The following is an 18,916-nucleotide window of genomic DNA, read 5'->3' as shown; positions in this document are numbered from 1 at the left end:
CGTCCCTCCAACGTCAGCATCTTGTTCTTGTCTATCTGCTTCCCACATGCAATGGATTGTGCTCAAGTTTTGCGTTTCAAACGCTGCGCCGTTCGTCCGTCCCTAATATACACCCGGTCCCTCATCCAGTCCGACCGTATCAATTTTGTACTTCACCACCACAGACGTGTTTACTTCCTAATCCATATCGCTCAACAGGTAACTTGATATCGACTTGAACGATTGTCTCGACGCCTCAGCTTGATGTCCGCATGCCTGCAATTGTGCACTTGTGAGCCGCGCAGTCACACGCAGATGTGAATGAGATTTGAGAAATGTTTTTTTTTCATGCGAAGCGGGTTACGCCAGGGCATGTTTTGAGATGCAATGCAAAGGGGGAAATGGAGGGAGTACCACTTCAAGCGGTGTCTGCTGCATTAGCGGCGGGTGCAGGAGCAGCGGGAGCGGGAGCGGGGGTTGCGCTTGGAGCAGCGGCTTCGGGTGGTGTCTCCTTCTTCTCCCCACCAGCGGCAGCGGTGGAGGGGGCGACGGTGGCTGCCTTGTCAGCCTTGTCCGGCTTGTCGCGCTTGTCGCGCTTGTCCTTGCTGTTATTCTTCTTCTTGTTCTTGTTGTGGCTGGAGGCGGGGGCACCGCTAACGGCGGTTTCCGCAGTGCTGCTCTCTACACCGGCCACGCTGGTGGGAGCAGCTTTGTCGGTCGCCTTGTCCGCCTTCTCCCCCTTTTCCTTCCCGTTGCCCCTCTCCTTCCTCTGCCTTCCCTTGGCCTTTTCATCGCCACTCTTTCCCGTATCCTCCTCCTTGTCCGTATCCACCTTCTTGACCCTCTCCCTCTTCTCAACTCTCTCGGCCTTCTCCGCCTCTCCCTGCTGCTTGTTGCTATCCGCCTGCTCCAACGCCGGTCGAATATCGCCCTTCAACACCTCACCCTGTCTACCCAACCCAGCCTGCATCGCCGCCTCGTCCTTGAACTCGACGTACGCAAACGGCCTCTGCCTCCTCTGCACCTCGCCCGCATCCTCCTTCCCACTCGACGGGCCTCGACGATGCGGCTTGTCAAACACCAGCTTGATGCCCGCGATCCCTCCGGCAGCAGGGCCAAAGTACGTGCGCAGCTCTTCCTCCGTGACAGGCAGTGCCTCCTTGAGTTGCGAGACGTAGAGCGTGAAAGGATTGCGTGGCTTGCGTGGGGCGGAGGAGGACGAGGGGGATTTGCGTCCGTCGGTGCCGGAGGTGAGGCCACCGTCCAGGTCGGATCGCGAAGCGACGGATTCGTGGCCTCGTTCGGTGCGTGTGGGACGCTCTTTCTTTTCTTTGGTGGGTTTGGTGGACGATGGTGCAGCGGCGGCGGCAGTGGTGGTGGTGACGGCGGCGGTGGCAGTAGCTTTGCTAGCAGGAGTAGGAGCGGCGCTGGAGGCAGTGGAAGCAGCAGCAGCACCGTTGGTAGGCTCGATGGATCGAGTGTTGGTTGCCTTGGCGGGAGCAGTGGGAACGGAGGCTGGAGTAACATTGTTCCTCTGCGCAGCTGCAGCGGGGGCAGCTGAGGATGGAGCGGTTGCTTGAGGACCCTTGGCAGCTGGAGCAACAGGGGTTGCAGCCGGAATCGCAACCGAGCCGGGCGCAGCAGTAGGAGTGACGGCACTCATGGGCTGACCGCTCCTACGATAGGCAAAGTTGAACCCCTGCGACTTGGTCTCTGCACTGACCCTGCCGTCCCTAATGCTCAAGACGACGTTACCATACGCAGCATCTGGCAGGTTCCAGTTCCAGGTATTCTTCCAGGCCGGCTCCTCGCTCGCTGCGCCCGTGGCAGTGGCAGTGGGCGCAACACGGTTGGCTACAGCCAAGGCATTGTTGAGCAACATCCTCTGGTTGTCGTCGATCACGGCGTCCACCTGCGTCTTAACGGTATCCCAAATCTCACCAAAGGCGTGCTTGGCATGCTGGAGCTTGTTCCTGTAGTTCTCTGCGTCGTGCTGCACGCTGAACTCGTTGTACGAGACACCGTATCGGAAGTGGAGGCCGGCACTGACAGTGAGATCGGCTTTGAGCGCCAAGGCGAGCTGGGCTAGGAGACCTTCGCGACCAGGAGAGGCGTGAGTGATGAGCAGACGAGTCTCGGTGGGGTCAAAGGTCTTTTGGGCAGTGTCGACGAGCTCGCCAATCTGAAGGGCAGTGGTCCACATGGTTCCCTGACCACCGGCGATGGTCGCGGCGCCTTCGCCATTGTCGAAGAGCTTGTGAAGGACGAGAGCACCACCGAGACCAAAGAGACGCAGACGGATGCCGCCGACCTCGATGGACTTTGTGGTGGCCTCGTCAAGCACGTGAAGGTTGTTGACCTGGTATTCGCCGGTGCGGAAGCGCTCGAGGATCGCGACGTCTTCGCAAGCACCCCAGACGGTGAAGACGGGCACCTGCAGCTTGATCTTTCCGGTGAGTAGGTCGGAGAACTCAGAGAGAGGCAGGCCGTTGTGCTGCTGAGCAATATGCTGGCGCATGGCGGCGGCGGAAGTACCCTTTTCGGTGGCAGCGGGACCGCGAGGCGGGTCGGCGGCAAGGAGTCGGGCGCGAAGGGCGGGGTCAATGAGGGTCGAGTACTGGACGAGGTGGCGGAGGGTACGGTCGCTAATACGATCCAGACTGGCATTGTCGTAGAAACCAAAGTCACCCGTGTGAATGATGGCCTGAGCGCGCGTCTCTGCGGCGATCTGGTTGAAAAGGGAGAGGTTGCCGCGCACGTCAGCAACGCAGGCGATCCTGCCGCCGGGACCGTCGATGACAAGAGGTGGTTCGGATGACGCGAAGGATGATTTGACGCTGGGTGGGGCGGCGGCAGCGGCGGCGACGGCCGGTGCGTGAGCTCTATTGCTGCGATGGGATGAGGTTTGACTAGGGGTTCGAGGAGGTGCGCCTGCTGAAGGTGGCCTGAGCCCAGCATTATTCTGCTGGGCAGCAGAAGCGGAAGGATTGTGCATGTTTGCCGAGGGCTTGTGATGGTGTGCGGGAGATCGAGCGATGGTGGTGGAGGAAGCCATGTTGAAAAGGAGACTCGAGAGTGTCGCTTGGGCTTTTGGTGAGGGTTGAATAGAGGGAAATTATGGTGACGAACGATTGGCCGAGGATAAAGAAGAGGAGGAATGCAAATCTACTAGGATGGTATAGCTGTAGAGAAGGAAGATGGTTCGTCACTTTGCTGCGCAGGCTGAGATTCGGAAGTGCGGTTGGGCCAAAATCGACTTACGAGGAGCAAGTTGCGGCTTTGACGTCAATGCAAGTCGCTGGTATGCGTAAGGTGTTTTTTCACCAGGCTATGGTGAAAGTGAGGATATCGTGACGGTGTTGAAAGGTGATGAGGTGATGGTGATGAGGGATGTGACATTTAGGTTGAAGTGAAGATGCGCAACATGTCAAATAATGAAAGGGAACGCAACAGAGTACTCTCGCGGCTGCGCTTCCGACATCTCAAGAGTGTCGCGCTGAGCTGTGTTGAAGCTTGTCTCTCTCTGGAAAAATTGGAAAAAGAGAAGCTTGGGCCCGCCAAACTGCGCACGCTAGTATACGCCCACTCTGCCACACGCAACGCATGCAACACACGCAACACACACACGAGCCAGCTGCGCATCCCACGCGTTTTGGCGCAGCTCAGCTTTTCGGATCATCCTGTCAAGACACGCCGTCCCTCTCGTGAAAGAATGCAAATGTTTGGCAGTGCCTGATGATTGCCTCACTCAGGCACATACAGCAAGTTTCGAAGCTGAGCATTGTACCGTCAGAAGCACGCAAAGAGAGACGAGGATGATTTGGGTACTGCCAGATTGCTCACCTTTTCTCGCGCGAAAGAAATCGGACCGAACAAGAACCCTGAATGCAGTCATTACCACGACGTTATCCTTTGTTGGACCAGGTCATCAGCTGCTCGGATTGGGAAAGCTGGCTCTTGGAGGTGCATGCGATAACGCAGAGGAGGCCTCAGGTTGACGAGGGAGACAGCCTGTGTCTTGAGACTTTCGTCCGAAGTTGTGCGCAACGTATATGAATTGCGACGATTCCGGCTAGACGAGGTGCATGCTTGGTACAAATACAAATGGACAAGGGAGAGGACTGCAACGATACGAGCCGATCGAGGCACACTGTATGCCTCATGCGTGAGAAACCTTCTTGGTGATACCCATACGGCGCTTCTTGCGTGCGAGCCGCTTTGCGCTCATCTGAATGGATATGACGAAGAATCAAGAGGTTAGGAGACAACATTGTCAGCATGCCTTGCACTTGCGATTCAAAGCTCCTCAAAGCGAATGTCGATGCTGTTGTTCCAGCTCACCTTTTGTGCCATGATCTCGAGTCGAGCCTTTTCCTCGGCCATCTGCTTCCTGTCGCGAGTGATCTGCTTCTTTCGTTCGGCCTCGGATTCCTTCTCGGCCTTCATCTCACGTTCCCTTTGCTTGATCGACTCTTGCTTCCTGCGTTGCTCCATCTTCTTCTCCCACGGTGTCGTCTTCTGCTTTCCTGCGATTGTGCTGCAGAACAGAGTGACGAGGGTGTCAGTCAATCAAGTACGCGGGCAGCAACGTCGGCACCGATCGGCTACTTACACGGTGGTGGTGCTGGTCGGCTTTGCTGGCAGCATGTCGCTGGAAGAAGATGCTTTTGTCGACATCTTAGAAAGAGGTCGTATGAGACTTTGAAGAAGAATGAGCGATGGTCGGTGGTCAGGGTCGATGATGGCAGGGACGGCAGCTGCACCAGAGCTTTGCCGATGCTACAAACCTTCCAAAAAAATTCAAGAAAAAAAAGTGTGGAGAAATTCGAGCAAGTAACAAAAAAATGAAAGAGGAGCCTGCAGAGCGTCTTTGAAAACGAGGCAGTAATTTAGCCCTGCACCGATGTTCTTTCCGCAAATCCATGGTTCCTTTCTTCCTGAGAGGCTCAGCAATGCACAAATCATTTTTCTGGCTGGCTGAGTTGCACGTCTCTTTGGTTTAGTCTTGCTTCACAGGCGCGAACAAATCGAGTGAGTTGACTGAGCGATCTGAGCTGCACAAGACTCTCACCGCCTTCCTCGCCGGTCCCACCATCGCTCGACCTCAACACACGATCACAAACATCAACAGGTCTCGCCTCTCTACACAGCTCAGGATCAGTTCATTTCCGGCGGCGTCAAAGCACTTGCCACTGCAGACGCCAGAGCTCTACCTTCTCACCCGTCTCCGACTCGGTGAAGCCAGAACCTATCGCCCCTCCAACGTCTTCACATCACAATGGGAAAGAAGAAGGGTGCCAAGAAGGGCGGTGCCGACGACTTCTGGGACGAAGCCGGCGAGTCCATCGACAACAACAACAACAATAACGACATCGATGACGACGTCCCCGCACAAAAGCCAAAGAACCTGTTTGCTGCCATGTCACTCGACGACGGCCCAGATGATGACGACGATGACCAAGAGCAAGATGCCGAAGCACCAGCGGCAGCAGCTTCCAAGAAGGACGCCAAAAAGTCTGCCAATGGCAACAAGGCTACCTCCAAACCCGATCCAGCCCCAACACCCGCCGCTGCCGACGATGATGACGACGACAATTACGGCTTGATGGGTGCCATCAAAACCGCAGGCAAGAAGAGTAAGAAGGACAAGAAGAAGAAAAAGAAGAACGACGATTTCGACTTTGACGAGTTTGGCGAAGACGTCAGCGGCAACGCTGCCGCTCCTTCAGCGGAGGCCGATGCAGATGCAGAGCAGGATCTGGCCAGCAAAGCGCCTATTCAGGGCACCGTCGACGACTTGCTCGACGACGAATTCCCCGACGATAAGCCAAAGAAGAAGGGCGGCGCGCAAAAGCTGCAGCAACAAGACGCTCAGGATGACGATGCTGCCGCAGGAGCCGACGATGTAAACGACGATGGTGCGCCTCGTATTCTCACCAAGAAGGAGAAGGAGAAGCTCAAAAAGGAAAAAGAGAAGGCCAAGAAGAAGGCTCAGGCAGCTGCCAAGAAGGCTGCTGCAGGTCCACAAACCTCAAAGACGGACGCGGCCGACGACGATGCCAACGATGACGATGCCGCCGACGTCTCCAAGGATGACGACGGAGCTGCAGCTCCTGCCGCCCCCACCTCGGCATCTGACAAGAAGAAGAAGAAGAAGGGCGCAAAGGCTGCCGAGCCTGCACCTGCAGCTACACCAGCACCTTCTGCTGCACCCAAAAAGATGAATCCGCAGCTCGCCGCCCTACAGGCCCGCATTGCGGCGCAGAAGAAGGCCGAGGAGGAAGCAGAGCAAGCCCGACTCGAAGCCATCCGCGCCGAAGAGGAGCGCGAACGCCTCGAACAGGAAGAGGAGGAGCGCAAGGAAGCCGCTAAAAAGGCCAAAAAGGAAAAGGAAAAGGCCAGGATCGAGCAGCTCAAGAAGGAGGGCAAGTTCATGACTCCCAAGCAGAAGGCGGAGAAGGCTGCCGCTGAAGCCAGGATGCAGGCCATGATCCAAGCCGGTCACATCAAGGTCGAAGGCCTCGAGAACCGCGACGCTGGCGCATCCAAGCCCGGCGCCAAGAAGCGCGCCCTCGTCGACAACCGAAAGAAGAAGGGTCCCCAGAAGCGCGACGGCGGTCTCACCATTCCCGAGCCTGTTGCCGCCGACTCCAAGGACGCCGAAGACAAGGAGCAAGACCAGCCTGCCGAGCCCGCTGCAACTGAGATGGATGCGGACGCTGTCAAGGCTGACGAGCCTGCCGCCGACGAGGACGAAGATATCAAGGACAGTTGGGATGCCGAGTCCGACGGCGAGGATGTCAAGGACAGTTGGGATGCCGAGTCTGACGACGACAAGGCTGCCTCTCCCGCCTCCAAGGACGCAACGGCGCCTGCCAAGGCCAACGGCAAACACGCAGCTGCAGCCGAGAAGGACGCCGAGCAAGACGATGACGAGGAAGACGAAGACGAGTCTGACAGTGATGACGACTCTGACGACGATTCGGAATCAGACTCCGACGACGACTCTGACGACGACGGCCTCACCTCGGCTCAGCGTCAGGCCGCCGAGAAGAAGGCTGCTGCTGCTGAGCGTAGAAAGGAGCGCACCGAGCAGGCCATGGCTGCACGAAGCCGCGACGACCTCCGCTCGCCCATTTGCTGTATCCTGGGACACGTCGACACAGGTAAGACCAAGCTCCTCGACAAGATCCGACAGACCAACGTTCAGGAAGGCGAGGCTGGTGGTATCACCCAGCAGATCGGCGCCACCTACTTTCCCACCGAGGTACTCCAGTCCAAGACTGCTGTTCTGGACAAGGATTCGCCCTTCGAATACAAAGTGCCTGGTCTCCTCGTCATCGACACCCCAGGACACGAGTCGTTCACCAACCTGCGAACTCGAGGCTCGTCGCTTTGCAACATTGCCATCCTCGTCGTCGATATCATGCACGGTCTCGAGCCGCAAACTCTTGAGTCGATTCGTTTGCTCAGGGACAAGAAAACGCCCTTCATCGTCGCCCTCAACAAGATCGACCGTTTGTACGGCTGGGAAGCTACTCCCAACGGCGGCTTCCGTGACAGTTTGGCCAAGCAGCAGCGTGCCACCCAGAACGAGTTTGAGGAGCGAACCAACCAGGTCCTTGTCCAGTTCGCCGAGCAGGGTCTCAACGCCGTTCTCTACTACGACAACAAGAACATGGGCCGAAACGTCAGTCTGGTGCCCACCTCGGCGCACACGGGAGAAGGTATCCCGGACATGCTGCGTCTCATCGTCGAGCTCACCCAGACGCGTATGAGCGAGAAGCTCATGTACCTCTCCGAGCTCGAGTGTACTGTGCTCGAGGTCAAGGTGATCGAAGGTCTCGGCACTACCATTGACGTCGTGCTCTCCAACGGTGTGATGCACGAGGGCGACCGTATCGTCGTCTGCGGTCTCAACGGTCCCATCGTTACGCAGGTGCGAGCGTTGCTCACGCCCCAGCCGCTGAAAGAGATGCGTGTCAAGGGTGCCTACGTCCACCACAAGATGGTCAAGGCGGCGCTCGGTGTCAAGATCGCGGCGCCCGATCTCGAGAAGGCGATCGCTGGTTCGCGACTGCTGGTCGTCGGCCCCGACGACGACGAGGAGGATCTCAAGGACGAGGTGATGAGCGATCTCAGCTCGCTCATGAACTCCATCGACACGTCCGGACGCGGTGTTTGCGTGCAGGCGTCGACGCTCGGCTCGCTCGAGGCGTTGCTCGAGTTCTTGCGCGTCAGCAAGATCCCTGTCAACGGCATCAACATCGGTCCCGTCTTCAAGAAGGATGTGGTGCGATGTTCGACCATGCTTGAAAAGGCCAAGGAGCTGGCGGTCATCCTGGCGTTCGACGTACCCGTCGACAAGGAAGCCGAGAAGCTGGCCGAGGAGCTCGGCATCAAGATCTTCACTGCCAAGATCATCTACCACCTCGAGAACGACTTCACCAAGTACCACAAGGAGGTCATGGACGGCAAGAAGAAGGAGGCTTCGGGAACCGCCGTCTGGCCCTGTCGACTCAAGACGATCGCATGCTTCGCCAAGCGCGACCCCATCATCCTCGGATGCGATATCATCGACGGTTCGCTGCGCGTAGGCACGCCTCTCTGCGTTGTCAAGACGGACGCGACGACACGCAAGAAGACGGTGGTGCACCTGGGCAAGGTGACGTCGCTCCAGATCAACCACAAGGAGCGCGACGTGGTGCTCAAGAAGGACGTCGGTGGTGGTGTGGCGGTTAAGATTGAGCACGCGGTGCACGAGTCGGCCAAGATGTTCGGGCGCCACTTTGAGGAGAACGACGTGATCGTGTCGCACATCAGCCGTGCCTCCATCGACGCGTTGAAGGCGCACTTTTGGGACGGCATCTCGACCGACGAGAAGAAGCTCATCAAGAAGCTCAAGGGCGAGCTCGACATTCCGTAAAAAGAGCGGTTCCTGCGTTCACTGTATTCATGCATCAAACTGTACATACGTTTTCACAACCCTCCCATCTTAATTCAAGGGCATCTGCCAGGACTCCGTTCGCCAACGTCGTGAAGCAGGTTGTAGCTATCTTTGCAGTCCGAGCACTTCTAAATCTTCTCAGTTGTTTCTCATTTCATTAGCACAATCACCTGTATCTATGCAACATCTGCTCAACCCTGCAATCAATTCTATCCCGGCTAGCTCAGTCGGTAGAGCGTCAGACTCTTACTACAAGGGTTTCCGAGGATTTCTCGGAGTTTATCTGAATGTCGTGGGTTCGAGCCCCACGTTGGGAGATATCTTTTTTTGGTCTTGCGTGTATCTTTTATTCTCCTGGCTATGTCGTCTGACGTTGCTTGTCTTTGCTGATCGATATCATAGGTTGCAGATTGCTTGACCAGGGTGCATCGTTTGCCAATGGGCGATACCGGAGATGAAAAGGTAGGGAGACGGTGCACCCGTGTGGGGAATTTCCTTGTCGATAATCTGCAAAAACCGTTCCCGCCTTCGTCTAAGATGGCCTGGTGTTCGGCTTTGTGTATCTGCGTTAATATCCCACAAGACTGGGCGGATTGTCATTGTGAATGAACGCCAACCTCTCTGAACGAAAGGTGTGGGCTGCAAGGCACGTTGATATTTGGCGTCGACAACGAGATGCGTTGTCGCAACGATGGTCCGCCGGCGGCATGATGAGAAGCCAGGGGTGTCTGTCTTTGTTTATGCGAATGCTCAGACATGCACTTCTGCTTACACAGATCACTGTTGCGAGACTCTCGTTCTGCTAGAACGAACTGCGCACGGGTTTCTGACATGACGTAGTATCTTTGACAGCGCTTTTGTCATTCCAAGTCGTTACGAGACTCGTTTCTGCAATGATTAGGAGGATATTGTTTCCATTCAGAGCGCCCACAACATTGTCCGTGTCTGCTTGGACACACATGACGGCCCAGCTTCACTCCCACTGATATCCTGTCGCTGTCAACGGCATCAACTTTTGCTGTGGGTGTCAACAGATTGGCAATCAGTCGTTCATGTGACGGATTGGGATGGCTACCGGTGTTCAACATCGTTTCTGCTCAGGCAGCAGACCAACATGCAAGCATAAAAAGCTCTCGAGGCACAGATTGCTCTCGTTATCTTCTACCAAGTTCTTTGCCCTTCATCGACAGCGCAGGCCGCTATCTCATCCACCATGAAGCTCAATGTTCTTTTCGTCACCCTCGCTCTCTGCAGCAGCTCCACCTGCATCCTTGCTGCACCCTTACCGCAGCCTGGAGTCGGAGGCGCATTCAAAAAAGCCTTCAGCTCCGTGTTCGAGTCTAGCGCATCGAAGGAAATCAAGAACGCTCCTTACTACTCGGAAGAGTACGTTGCTCAGCCTGGCTTCGAGCAGTACGGCAATCACGCGCAGAAGCCAGGCGGTCTCGACAAAAAGAAGAGTAAGGGACGGAAGAAAGGTTGGAGCAGCGAGTCGTCCAGCAGCTCGACTCCGCCCCCTACTTTCAGTGGGGGAAGTCATGCCGAGGAGAGTCCACGCAGATCGGATGCATCACGTGAATTAAGCCCTCGACCTATGAGTCCTCCTCCCGCGCAGCCACGCTTGCCAGGTGGCCTGCAGCTGCCTTACCATCACCCCCTACCGCTGGCAGCTGCTGAACAGCCTTACGTCGGCATGCATCATTCCGGTCCTCCTCCCACCTACAATCACGGATACCAAGCTCTCGCTCCGCCGTATCACTACCCGCAAGCTCCTCAAGGCGGCTACGCTACGCACCAACAGCTCGATTGGATTGGTGGCTACCACCCGCAACCGGGATACGCTCATCCCAGTCAATCTTACGGAGAGCATGGTGGAAGCTATCGTGAGTGATGCCCCTTGACCTGGACGCATGTCTGGATTTGTTGGCGATGCTGACAGACTCGCTGGTCTTTGTTCTTCTCCACAGATTTTTACCACGGCATGCCCGGTCAGCAGATTCCTGGCAGTGCTCCCCACCAGGCGCAGGAACATTCCGGTCAGGAGCGCGTTGGCTGGTTCTGGAAATGATGCCCCGGATACGCGCGCTCGTGGTGGTCGTTGTAAGACAGGTCAGGCTTTCGAGGGAGTCGTGGTGCTGCAGCTCTCGTGGGACAATTTTGCAGACACGCATGGTCATGTTTGTTTGCTCGCATTGCTCATCACCGGTACACGCCTTCACCAAAGCTGTTGCAGCCTCGCATCTCCTGTCAGCTTCGTCAGTCTCTCGCAATACGAACTTCTTTCCCCCAATTTTCTCGACATACCTTCGACTAAGGACAATTACAGAACGAGGTTCCTGAGAAAGACCACCTTCTCACCCTCTTTCCGAGGGCGATGTCGCATGGGAAGATTCTGCTGAACGTGGGAACCAGAAAGGCGGATACCGCAGGTTCTTAGCTAGCTACTGCTTAGCTAGCTACTGAAGCGGAAGCATTGTTTCCGCGTCTCATTCAGGTGTGGGTCCCCATGATTATGTGCATATGACACCCCACGGATTCACCGCGCGCTTTATTGACGAGCTTCCCCCTCCCTCATTTCATCTCTTCCTCTCCTTCATACATAGCCTTGCTTTCCGTCGTCACCATACTTCATCCCTGACCAAAGCGACCGAGTGTGGGAGGTGCGAGCTAGAACTTGCTCGGGGTCGGTCTCGGTCCGCCCTCCGCTCGAACTTGGCACCTGGTGGAGGGTCGTCGAAGGGAGAGCCGTGTCGGATGTCGCGTAGTGCGGCAATACCGCGGTGAACGTGGAGCGGATAGGTCGGCTGTAGGTGGCTTTCTACGGGGTAAGGTTTGGAGGCGTGGGGGGTGGGATGGATGGCGCTTGCAAGCGTTGCGAATCTCGCTATACGCAGCAGGTCGAAAAGTGTTTGTGGGCAAATGCACGATCAGACGAGATCGCGTGACCATCAGGGGTCGAGTGAGGGCTTTGCGGCCATCACAACACCTTGGCGCAGACGTGGCACTGCTTGGAGTCATATGACCCGACCGAGACTGTCCCGATGTAAAGGTATATTAAGAACGTCTTTCGTCTTGAGGTCGAATGGCTCCTTTCGCCAGCAGACAGCTTCCTATCAAAATGAAGATCACCTTCGCAGCGTTCGTCTTGACCAGCAGCTGCTTCGCCTTGCCCATGAACTGGGACCAACTCGGCCTCGCAGGCAAAGACAGCACCGAAACCCTCCATCACGAGCTCTCCTCCCTCCAGCTCGGAGAAATCTACCGCCCACCGCGTACCCATTCTCCCCGCCTGGCCCCGCTCAGCATCCACCCACCCGCCATTCCGCGTCTTGAAATCCAATCTCCCCAACCTCCCTCCCCCCTTTCCCTAGGCTCCATGCTCTACGATCCCGGTCACCCAGCCATCTACTCGCACCTCCCGCCACCCGCCCCCGAAGCTGCTCAGCCCGTCACTTCTGGTGGTGGCAAAGGTCGAGTCTTCCCGTACGACTACGCTGCCAGGAGAAACGAGCGGAACGAACGTCAGCGGAAGAGCAACAGCGTCGACGAAGGAAAGTTGCGCGAGATGGCGGACGAAGCGGTTCAGGGTGACACGAGGGTACAGGGCAAGCGCAGGAAGGGGATTGTAAGGCATCCTTCGATGAACGATTTGCAGTGGAACGACGAGTTTGCAAGGTATGGAGTGGATAGGGAGCAGAAGGGTTGGGTAGAGAGATTCACGGAGGGTAGGGTGATGGACCATCAGTTGGATGGTGTGTTCCGACGAGGTGGTGGTGAGAGTGCTGGGATCCGCTCCGGTTGAGAGGCTTTACGATCGAATACGCGCGATAACTAGCTCGTCTGAGGGCCATACGATGATTCGAGTCTTTAGCGGTGCGAACGGTAGATTGCGTCACTGCGCCTTGCCTTGTCAATCCATTAAACTTCCATCGCGGTCACGACTTCGCTGCTCCAATGTCTCTATTCAGTTGGCTCCGGTTAACTCTCGCAGGTCGGAGTCAACACAATGTAGTGTAATGTCGTCGACAAACATCAACGCAAATTGTTGCTCAAGCTCTGACCTCTGCTCTTATGTCCGTCACATGACATCTTCCATTGACCACAATCCCTCGATGCTCACGGAGCCGGGTTGCGCGTGCAAGCAAACAGCGTCTAAAGAGTACAGTGTAATGAGCTGTCTTCTGCACCATCCTTCTCCGTGGCTACAACGTGTGCGAAACCCCGCCTCTCTGCGGTTGCCTGCAACACGCGTCGTTGTGTTTTCCGTTCCCATGAATCCCTTTCCCCAGTGTAGCGTTGTCAAGAGCCCTGCTGAACGATCCAACCAACTCTCTCACGCGCCATGCTGACGACCGGATCGCAGTCCATGTTCCCACATCAGTACACGACACCATGCCGCCCTCCAAAACCCCGAAATCCGGTGGCGTCAACCAACTCGAGCTCCGATAGTTTTTCTACGACAACCGACCGAGATTGAACCTTTTGACCGCTGTCTTCCTTGATGAGGTTGCGAATAGTATGTGTTAAGTAAGCACCGATGTGTGTTCACGTGCCGTTCACATGCAGCTATAAAAGGGAGAGATAGGGTGTCAGATGAGACAGAAGCTTAACCTGGTCTCTCTTCGTCGTGCTGTGTTGTGATTGGCAGCTCGTCATCCGGTGATTGGGACTTTATAGACTCAAGCTTGGACGAGTCTGCTCGAAGCAGGTCGGATCTTGTCCGCAGATAAGGACTGGACACGTAAGTGGCGGTACTGTTCGTTCCGATTGAACGTCATCAGGGCAGAGGTGAGGTTCATACCTTACTTGTCAAGAGATAACGGACAACGGAACGACCTTACGAGATCACGCACGACCTCCTCGACCCTCCTCGTCCACCCAATCCTTCAGCCTGCCTTCAAAGTTGTCGCTCGCTCGCTCAACCACCAATCCCTTCCACCCTCCTTTCCCACTCCCAGACCATCTCCGTCTCGCTCTGCACAATGTGAACTTTTACGTCGACCCTTCACCTTTCACTCCTCCTCCTGTCTCCCGTCGTCGTCTCCCTGCCTATTCCCGGATTCCCAACCGAAGAGATCCTTTCCACATCAACCTCCATCGACCCGCTCTTCCCCGCCTGGGAACTTCCCTCTGGGTGGCTCGGTTTCCGCGTCATCACCCCTCCCTCCCCACACCCTTCCTACCCCACCCTCCCGCCGACGTACAACCTCGACGGACACCTGGTCAACTCTCCCATCCGCGGAGTCGTCACCGACTCTTCCGCCAAACTTCGTCTCGGTATCACCGCCAAAGAACTCGACGACCTCTTCGAACATCGAATCCTCAATCGTCCCCAGAAAAAATTCTCCGGTCAAGAACGTCGAATCCGCCCTTCAGCAAGTCGATAGATCACATCGCGATACAAAATCTTAAGCCAACACTTTTGTCCTCTCCCGCTTTTCAAACTCAACTCGATTATCACACACATACCAAACCCAACGCTGTCTGTGAAAGGAAACCCAAGAACTGGAAGGCGCAAAACCTCCAATCCGTTCGTTTTTGAATTTTTGTGCGTGTGATGGATAAAAACGGCGATGTAGGAGAAAAAAGAATACATGGTGTAGGGTTGTGAAAAGATGTGTGAAGCGAAAACTTGGTTTGCCGTTTTTGTCCATTGAAAAAACCAGCTTTCGCATTGAGCGGAATACGATATACGAAGACAAAACCAACAGGATACATTTAAGCGTCCTTGGTCTTGATAGTACCGCGGATAAGACCGGTACGACGAGCGGCGATGAGACCGACCTTCTGACCGGCGGGGGCGAAACGCGAACGGGTCGAGGGCTTGCCGATGTGCTGGTGGTTACCACCACCGTGAGGGTGGTCGACGGGGTTCATAGCCACACCACGAGTGCGGGGCCACGAGTTCCTCTTGACCTTGAACTTGTGGTGAGCACGACCGGCCTTGAGCAAGGGCTTGTCGATACGTCCACCGCCGGCGACGATGCCGATGGTGGCACGCGAGGTGGAGGGGACGGTCTTCTTGGCACCGGAGGGAAGACGGATGCGCGAGGTCTTGCCGTTGGAGTCATGACCGATGATGGTGGCGTAGTTGCCCGAGGTACGGGCGAGCGAACCACGGTCACCGGACTTCTCCTCGACGTTGCAGACGATGGTACCTTCGGGGAGCGAAGAGAGGGGGAGGACGTTGGCAACGTTGAGGGCGGCCTTCTTACCGCAGTAGACGAACTGGCCGGTGGAGAGACCCTCGGTGGCGACAAAGGTCTCGACACGGGTGCGGTACTTGTAAGGGTCACGGAAAGCGACCTTGGCAAGGGGAGCACCACTGTTGGGTAGAGAGAAAGAGTCGAGTGAGAGCGTAGTCAGTATTTTGAACTGCAGCTAGGGTATGAGCAGAGGTCGGCTTTGGCGAAGCAGCATCATGGCATTCTAGTGGGGGTGTGTCGAACAGCAAGCAATGAACAACAATGGGAATCGGAACGGCCGTCTGAAGCGTCGCAGGGACCGTCACAGGTGCTGATCGAGAATGAGAAATGTCGGTCTGTCGTATGGTGGCTGCAGTGTGAAATCGGAGCATATGCTGCTGTGCGGAAAAAGACTGCCGATCATGGTCGAGTGATTACGTCGCGGCTGAATGCGGCGTGCAATCGATAACCTCTGCACGTTCGGAACATGTCCGATGTGCGCCGGTCAGCCAAAGATGCCAACGGTTCGCGGTTGAGCGGGCGACTTTACTGTGTCTGTCCTTCCGTGTGATCATTCGCATGCATCCGATACCATCTCCGTTCCATCATTTCCCCGATCGGAACATCCATCTGTAACAGAGTTGTCGACGTCAAGCCATCTGTCTAGCAGCCTGCGCATCTCCGAATCGGTAGAAGGCTGATCCACCCGACAATTGACAGGACCTGTCGAACAAAATCCTCCCTTCAGTGTCCGACTGAATCAAACGTTCCAATCGCATGTCTGCTCCTGTTTAGCCCATTGTTACTGAGAGATGTTTCATGTCGATCTTTCGTGTTGCTGTTGATGCTAGGTTGTTCCAAACGCTGTAATGCTGATTTGCTGATTCATGCCGATGCCAAAATGAACCGCCAGTGATGCTGCTTGTCATTGCCTTATGTCGCTGATACTTACCGACCGGCGTCGTGGATGATCTCCTTGACAACACCTCGGATGTAACCGTTGCGCTCGGCGTAGTCGTAAACACGGAGCTTGGCGGGAGCCTTGTTGTGCTTGGTGTGAGCGGTGAAGATACCACCGCTCTTTCGCTGAGCTCGAATGACACGACCCATTGTTGCTGATCAGATTTGGTGGTGACTTGATGGTGAGGAGAAGGATTGTGAAATCTGCAGCACTCGAGTGGAACCAGACACGCAGCTGTGTGCACGCTTACAGACGCTGGTCGGAATCTCGAATTTGGGCCTCGAGGTTGGCTGCTGAGGTCTGCCTCGCTCTTTGGCTGGGAGCTAGACTCGTTCGCTAAGGCTGGCGGTGGCCCTGGACCAATTCGAGCTGGGTGTCGACTCACTGCGTCCTGCTGCCTCGACATTTCGTGAATAACAGTTGGGCTTGCACACCGCGTTTTGAGCAATTTTTCCAACTTTCAAATTTGGCGACACTCGTATTTCGCCTACAACTTTCTGAACTGTACTCAATCTGCAGGAAAGCACGTGACTCAATACGTCGGCCGAATGCTCCAAACTGGTTAAAACGAATTTCTTCTCTACCATAGCACTACAAGAGCGGTCTGACATTTAGTGTGCAAAAATGTCCTCCACTTTGTTCTCAGTCGCACACTGAACTGTCACTCAGCTTGTCAAAGTCACACTTGAGACGGCGCAGCAACTCTACCCTTGCTTCCCAATTTGACTGTCGAGGCCGTGATGGTCTGATCGCATCACCACCACCATCCCCCTTGGTTCATGTGGCTGCCCCTACCCAGTCACCCACGAAAGATCGCGGACACATCGACGTCGTTCGACCATCACCCCCTCGACAATCAACTTTGCGCAAGTGTTGGCCATTTACCCCCAACCCTTGCGCTGATCCTGCAATTGTAAGCACATTCAACAATCTCGACCGACACCGCCGCCGCCGCCGCATCCATTCGAAGTAGCATGCAGCAACTGCCTCCGCGGGGAGACACACAGTGATGACTAAAATTTCACATTCACAAGCTCAACAGTCCAAGGATCCTTTCCGGTGACGAGTTAATTCTTCTTCTTCTGCAATTCTGATCCTTGACCTCCCCGTCAAAGCGCATGGCTGTCGAGATGGACTGCGGCGGTTCTCCGGATGGTTATAGAAACAGGAATGCTATGGGATGACTGACAATTTCAGATTGCACCTTCTGCTCTTGCACTGTTATCGCCCTTTAGGAAGCATCAACGATAATATTATACCCTCGAAACGATCTTTATACCCTTTCTGTGTTCTCTTCTTTTGGTCTCGCAATTCTCGTATAGTCTGCCGTCTCAGTACGGCCTGTTCATCATCGCATCGCATCGCACTCAGTTACTTCCAACTTCCGAGCTTGCACCACCCAGCCGCTAGCCGGAACAGCATCCTCTCCAGCTGTGTCTCAGATGGCCCAACCGCACATCACTGCCCCCACCACCCGAGGCGAGAGCCCACGACGACCAATGTCATCCTTCCAACCAGCCTCGTCGCTTCCACGCGATTCCCCTCCCACAACCACTTCCAACTCAACCGCCGCCGTCGTCCAACCTCGCCCCCGCCCCTTGATCCGCGGAGCAGCCGGTACGGGCTCCACCATCCTCGTCAACAACTGCCAGCGCGGCAACCCCCTCCTCACACACATCCGCAACATCGGCTGGGAGTACGCCGACATCATCCCGGACTATCAAGTCGCTCTCTCCGCCTGCATCATCTTCCTCTCCATCCGCTACCACCGCCTACATCCGGAGTATGTCCATACTCGAATCGCCAAACTGGGGAACATGTTTACACTGCGAGTGCTGCTCGTACAGTGTGATGTGAACGATCATCAGGCGGCGATTAAGGAATTGACGAAGATGGCGATAGTGAACAATTTGACGATGATCGTAGCGTGGTCGGCGGAAGAAGCGGGGAGATATGTGGAGACGTACAAGAGTTTCGAGTTCAAGCCACCTGATTTGATCAAAGAGAGGGTGGGGGAGGATTTCCTAAGTCAGGTTACGAATGTTTTGACCCAGGTAAGGGGTGTGAATAGGACGGATGTCGTGACGTTGTTGAGTAGGTTCGGAAGTGTTAAGGGGGTGGTAAGGGCGGAAGAGGGGGAGGTAGGGATGTGTCCTGGGTTTGGAGAGGTTAAGGCGAAAAGGTTGAGGGAGAGCGTTAGTATGCCGTTTAGGGTGGGAGAGGGGAGGAGTTGGAAGCAGAGAAAGACGGTGACTGGAAGGACGGGTGAAGGTGCTCAAGATACGAGGTCAGCAGAGACCGCGTCTGCATCCGGTGAGGTGGCTGCCCCACAACGTGCACTGGATGTACTGGAACAACACCAGACTCGAGAGGAGGAGCAGCAGGACGAGGAAGACGAACAATTGAGGTTGGCTGTGCAGCTTTCCATGGCTCAACAAGTCGAAGAATGAATTCCCTGCTCTACTTTGTACCTCACCGTCACCGCTGCTAGTAGTAGCATGGCAACTTTGGCAAAAGCACCTTCCTCCCCTCATCATCTCTCGAAGAAATGCGTGTCTGTCCAGTCTGCTTTCAACCCCCCCACCCCCCCAGCGTTGAACAAAATGCACATCTGCAAAACCATCCTCCTCCTCCTCCTTCTCCACGTCTGTGCCAGTGTTAAACAACGTCGGTAGCTGCTCTCAACCCCCGCCTGTGAACCGCACTCCATCCTCGCCCACCATCTCATCGCACTCGACGCACATCGCTCAGCACAAAACAAAATGGGTTGAAAAGCGACGAGCGTCTAGCGCACGAAGCAACACGAATGTGATTCCACCTCCCCATCTCGGTTTCATCGGCATC

General features: G+C 55.6%; 6 protein-coding genes and 1 non-coding gene across 7 annotated transcripts; 4 read left to right on the top strand and 3 right to left on the bottom strand.

Moving 5' to 3' along the window:
* Positions 1–397: 397 nt before the first annotated feature.
* On the bottom strand, positions 398–2,974 carry PHSY_002673 (protein phosphatase; the record flags this gene model as incomplete). Its single annotated transcript, XM_012333295.1, has 1 exon — positions 398–2,974. The coding sequence occupies one exon, from the start codon at positions 2,972–2,974 to the stop codon at positions 398–400; it is 2,577 nt and encodes an 858-aa protein (XP_012188685.1).
* Positions 2,975–4,275: 1,301 nt separating this feature from the next.
* On the bottom strand, positions 4,276–5,074 carry PHSY_002672 (hypothetical protein; the record flags this gene model as incomplete). Its single annotated transcript, XM_012333294.1, has 3 exons — positions 4,276–4,516; positions 4,592–4,758; positions 5,051–5,074. The coding sequence occupies 3 exons, from the start codon at positions 5,072–5,074 to the stop codon at positions 4,276–4,278; spliced, it is 432 nt and encodes a 143-aa protein (XP_012188684.1).
* A 183-nt stretch (positions 5,075–5,257) lies between these two features.
* PHSY_002671 (hypothetical protein) lies at positions 5,258–8,905 on the top strand (the record flags this gene model as incomplete). Its single annotated transcript, XM_012333293.1, has 1 exon — positions 5,258–8,905. One exon carries the CDS (start codon positions 5,258–5,260, stop codon positions 8,903–8,905), a length of 3,648 nt encoding a protein of 1,215 aa, XP_012188683.1.
* A 233-nt stretch (positions 8,906–9,138) lies between these two features.
* PHSY_007604 lies at positions 9,139–9,243 on the top strand. The gene has a single exon. It is a non-coding gene; the product is annotated as a tRNA-Lys (tRNA).
* Positions 9,244–10,139: 896 nt separating this feature from the next.
* On the top strand, positions 10,140–13,375 carry PHSY_002670 (hypothetical protein; the record flags this gene model as incomplete). Its single annotated transcript, XM_012333292.1, has 3 exons — positions 10,140–10,809; positions 12,298–12,601; positions 13,216–13,375. The coding sequence occupies 3 exons, from the start codon at positions 10,140–10,142 to the stop codon at positions 13,373–13,375; spliced, it is 1,134 nt and encodes a 377-aa protein (XP_012188682.1).
* Positions 13,376–14,644: 1,269 nt separating this feature from the next.
* PHSY_002669 (60S ribosomal protein) lies at positions 14,645–17,036 on the bottom strand (the record flags this gene model as incomplete). The annotated part of the gene is made up of 3 exons (XM_012333291.1): positions 14,645–15,251; positions 16,064–16,226; positions 16,958–17,036. The coding sequence occupies 3 exons, from the start codon at positions 17,034–17,036 to the stop codon at positions 14,645–14,647; spliced, it is 849 nt and encodes a 282-aa protein (XP_012188681.1).
* A 535-nt stretch (positions 17,037–17,571) lies between these two features.
* PHSY_002668 (excision repair protein) lies at positions 17,572–18,522 on the top strand (the record flags this gene model as incomplete). Its single annotated transcript, XM_012333290.1, has 1 exon — positions 17,572–18,522. One exon carries the CDS (start codon positions 17,572–17,574, stop codon positions 18,520–18,522), a length of 951 nt encoding a protein of 316 aa, XP_012188680.1.
* Positions 18,523–18,916: the final 394 nt, after the last annotated feature.

The sequence above is a fragment of the Pseudozyma hubeiensis genome (assembly GCF_000403515.1).
Source record: "Pseudozyma hubeiensis SY62 DNA, scaffold: PHS27, whole genome shotgun sequence".
Lineage (NCBI taxonomy): Eukaryota > Fungi > Basidiomycota > Ustilaginomycetes > Ustilaginales > Ustilaginaceae > Pseudozyma > Pseudozyma hubeiensis.
The sequence above is the reverse complement of the archived record's forward strand: the minus strand, read 5'-3'. Positions and strand labels throughout refer to the sequence as shown.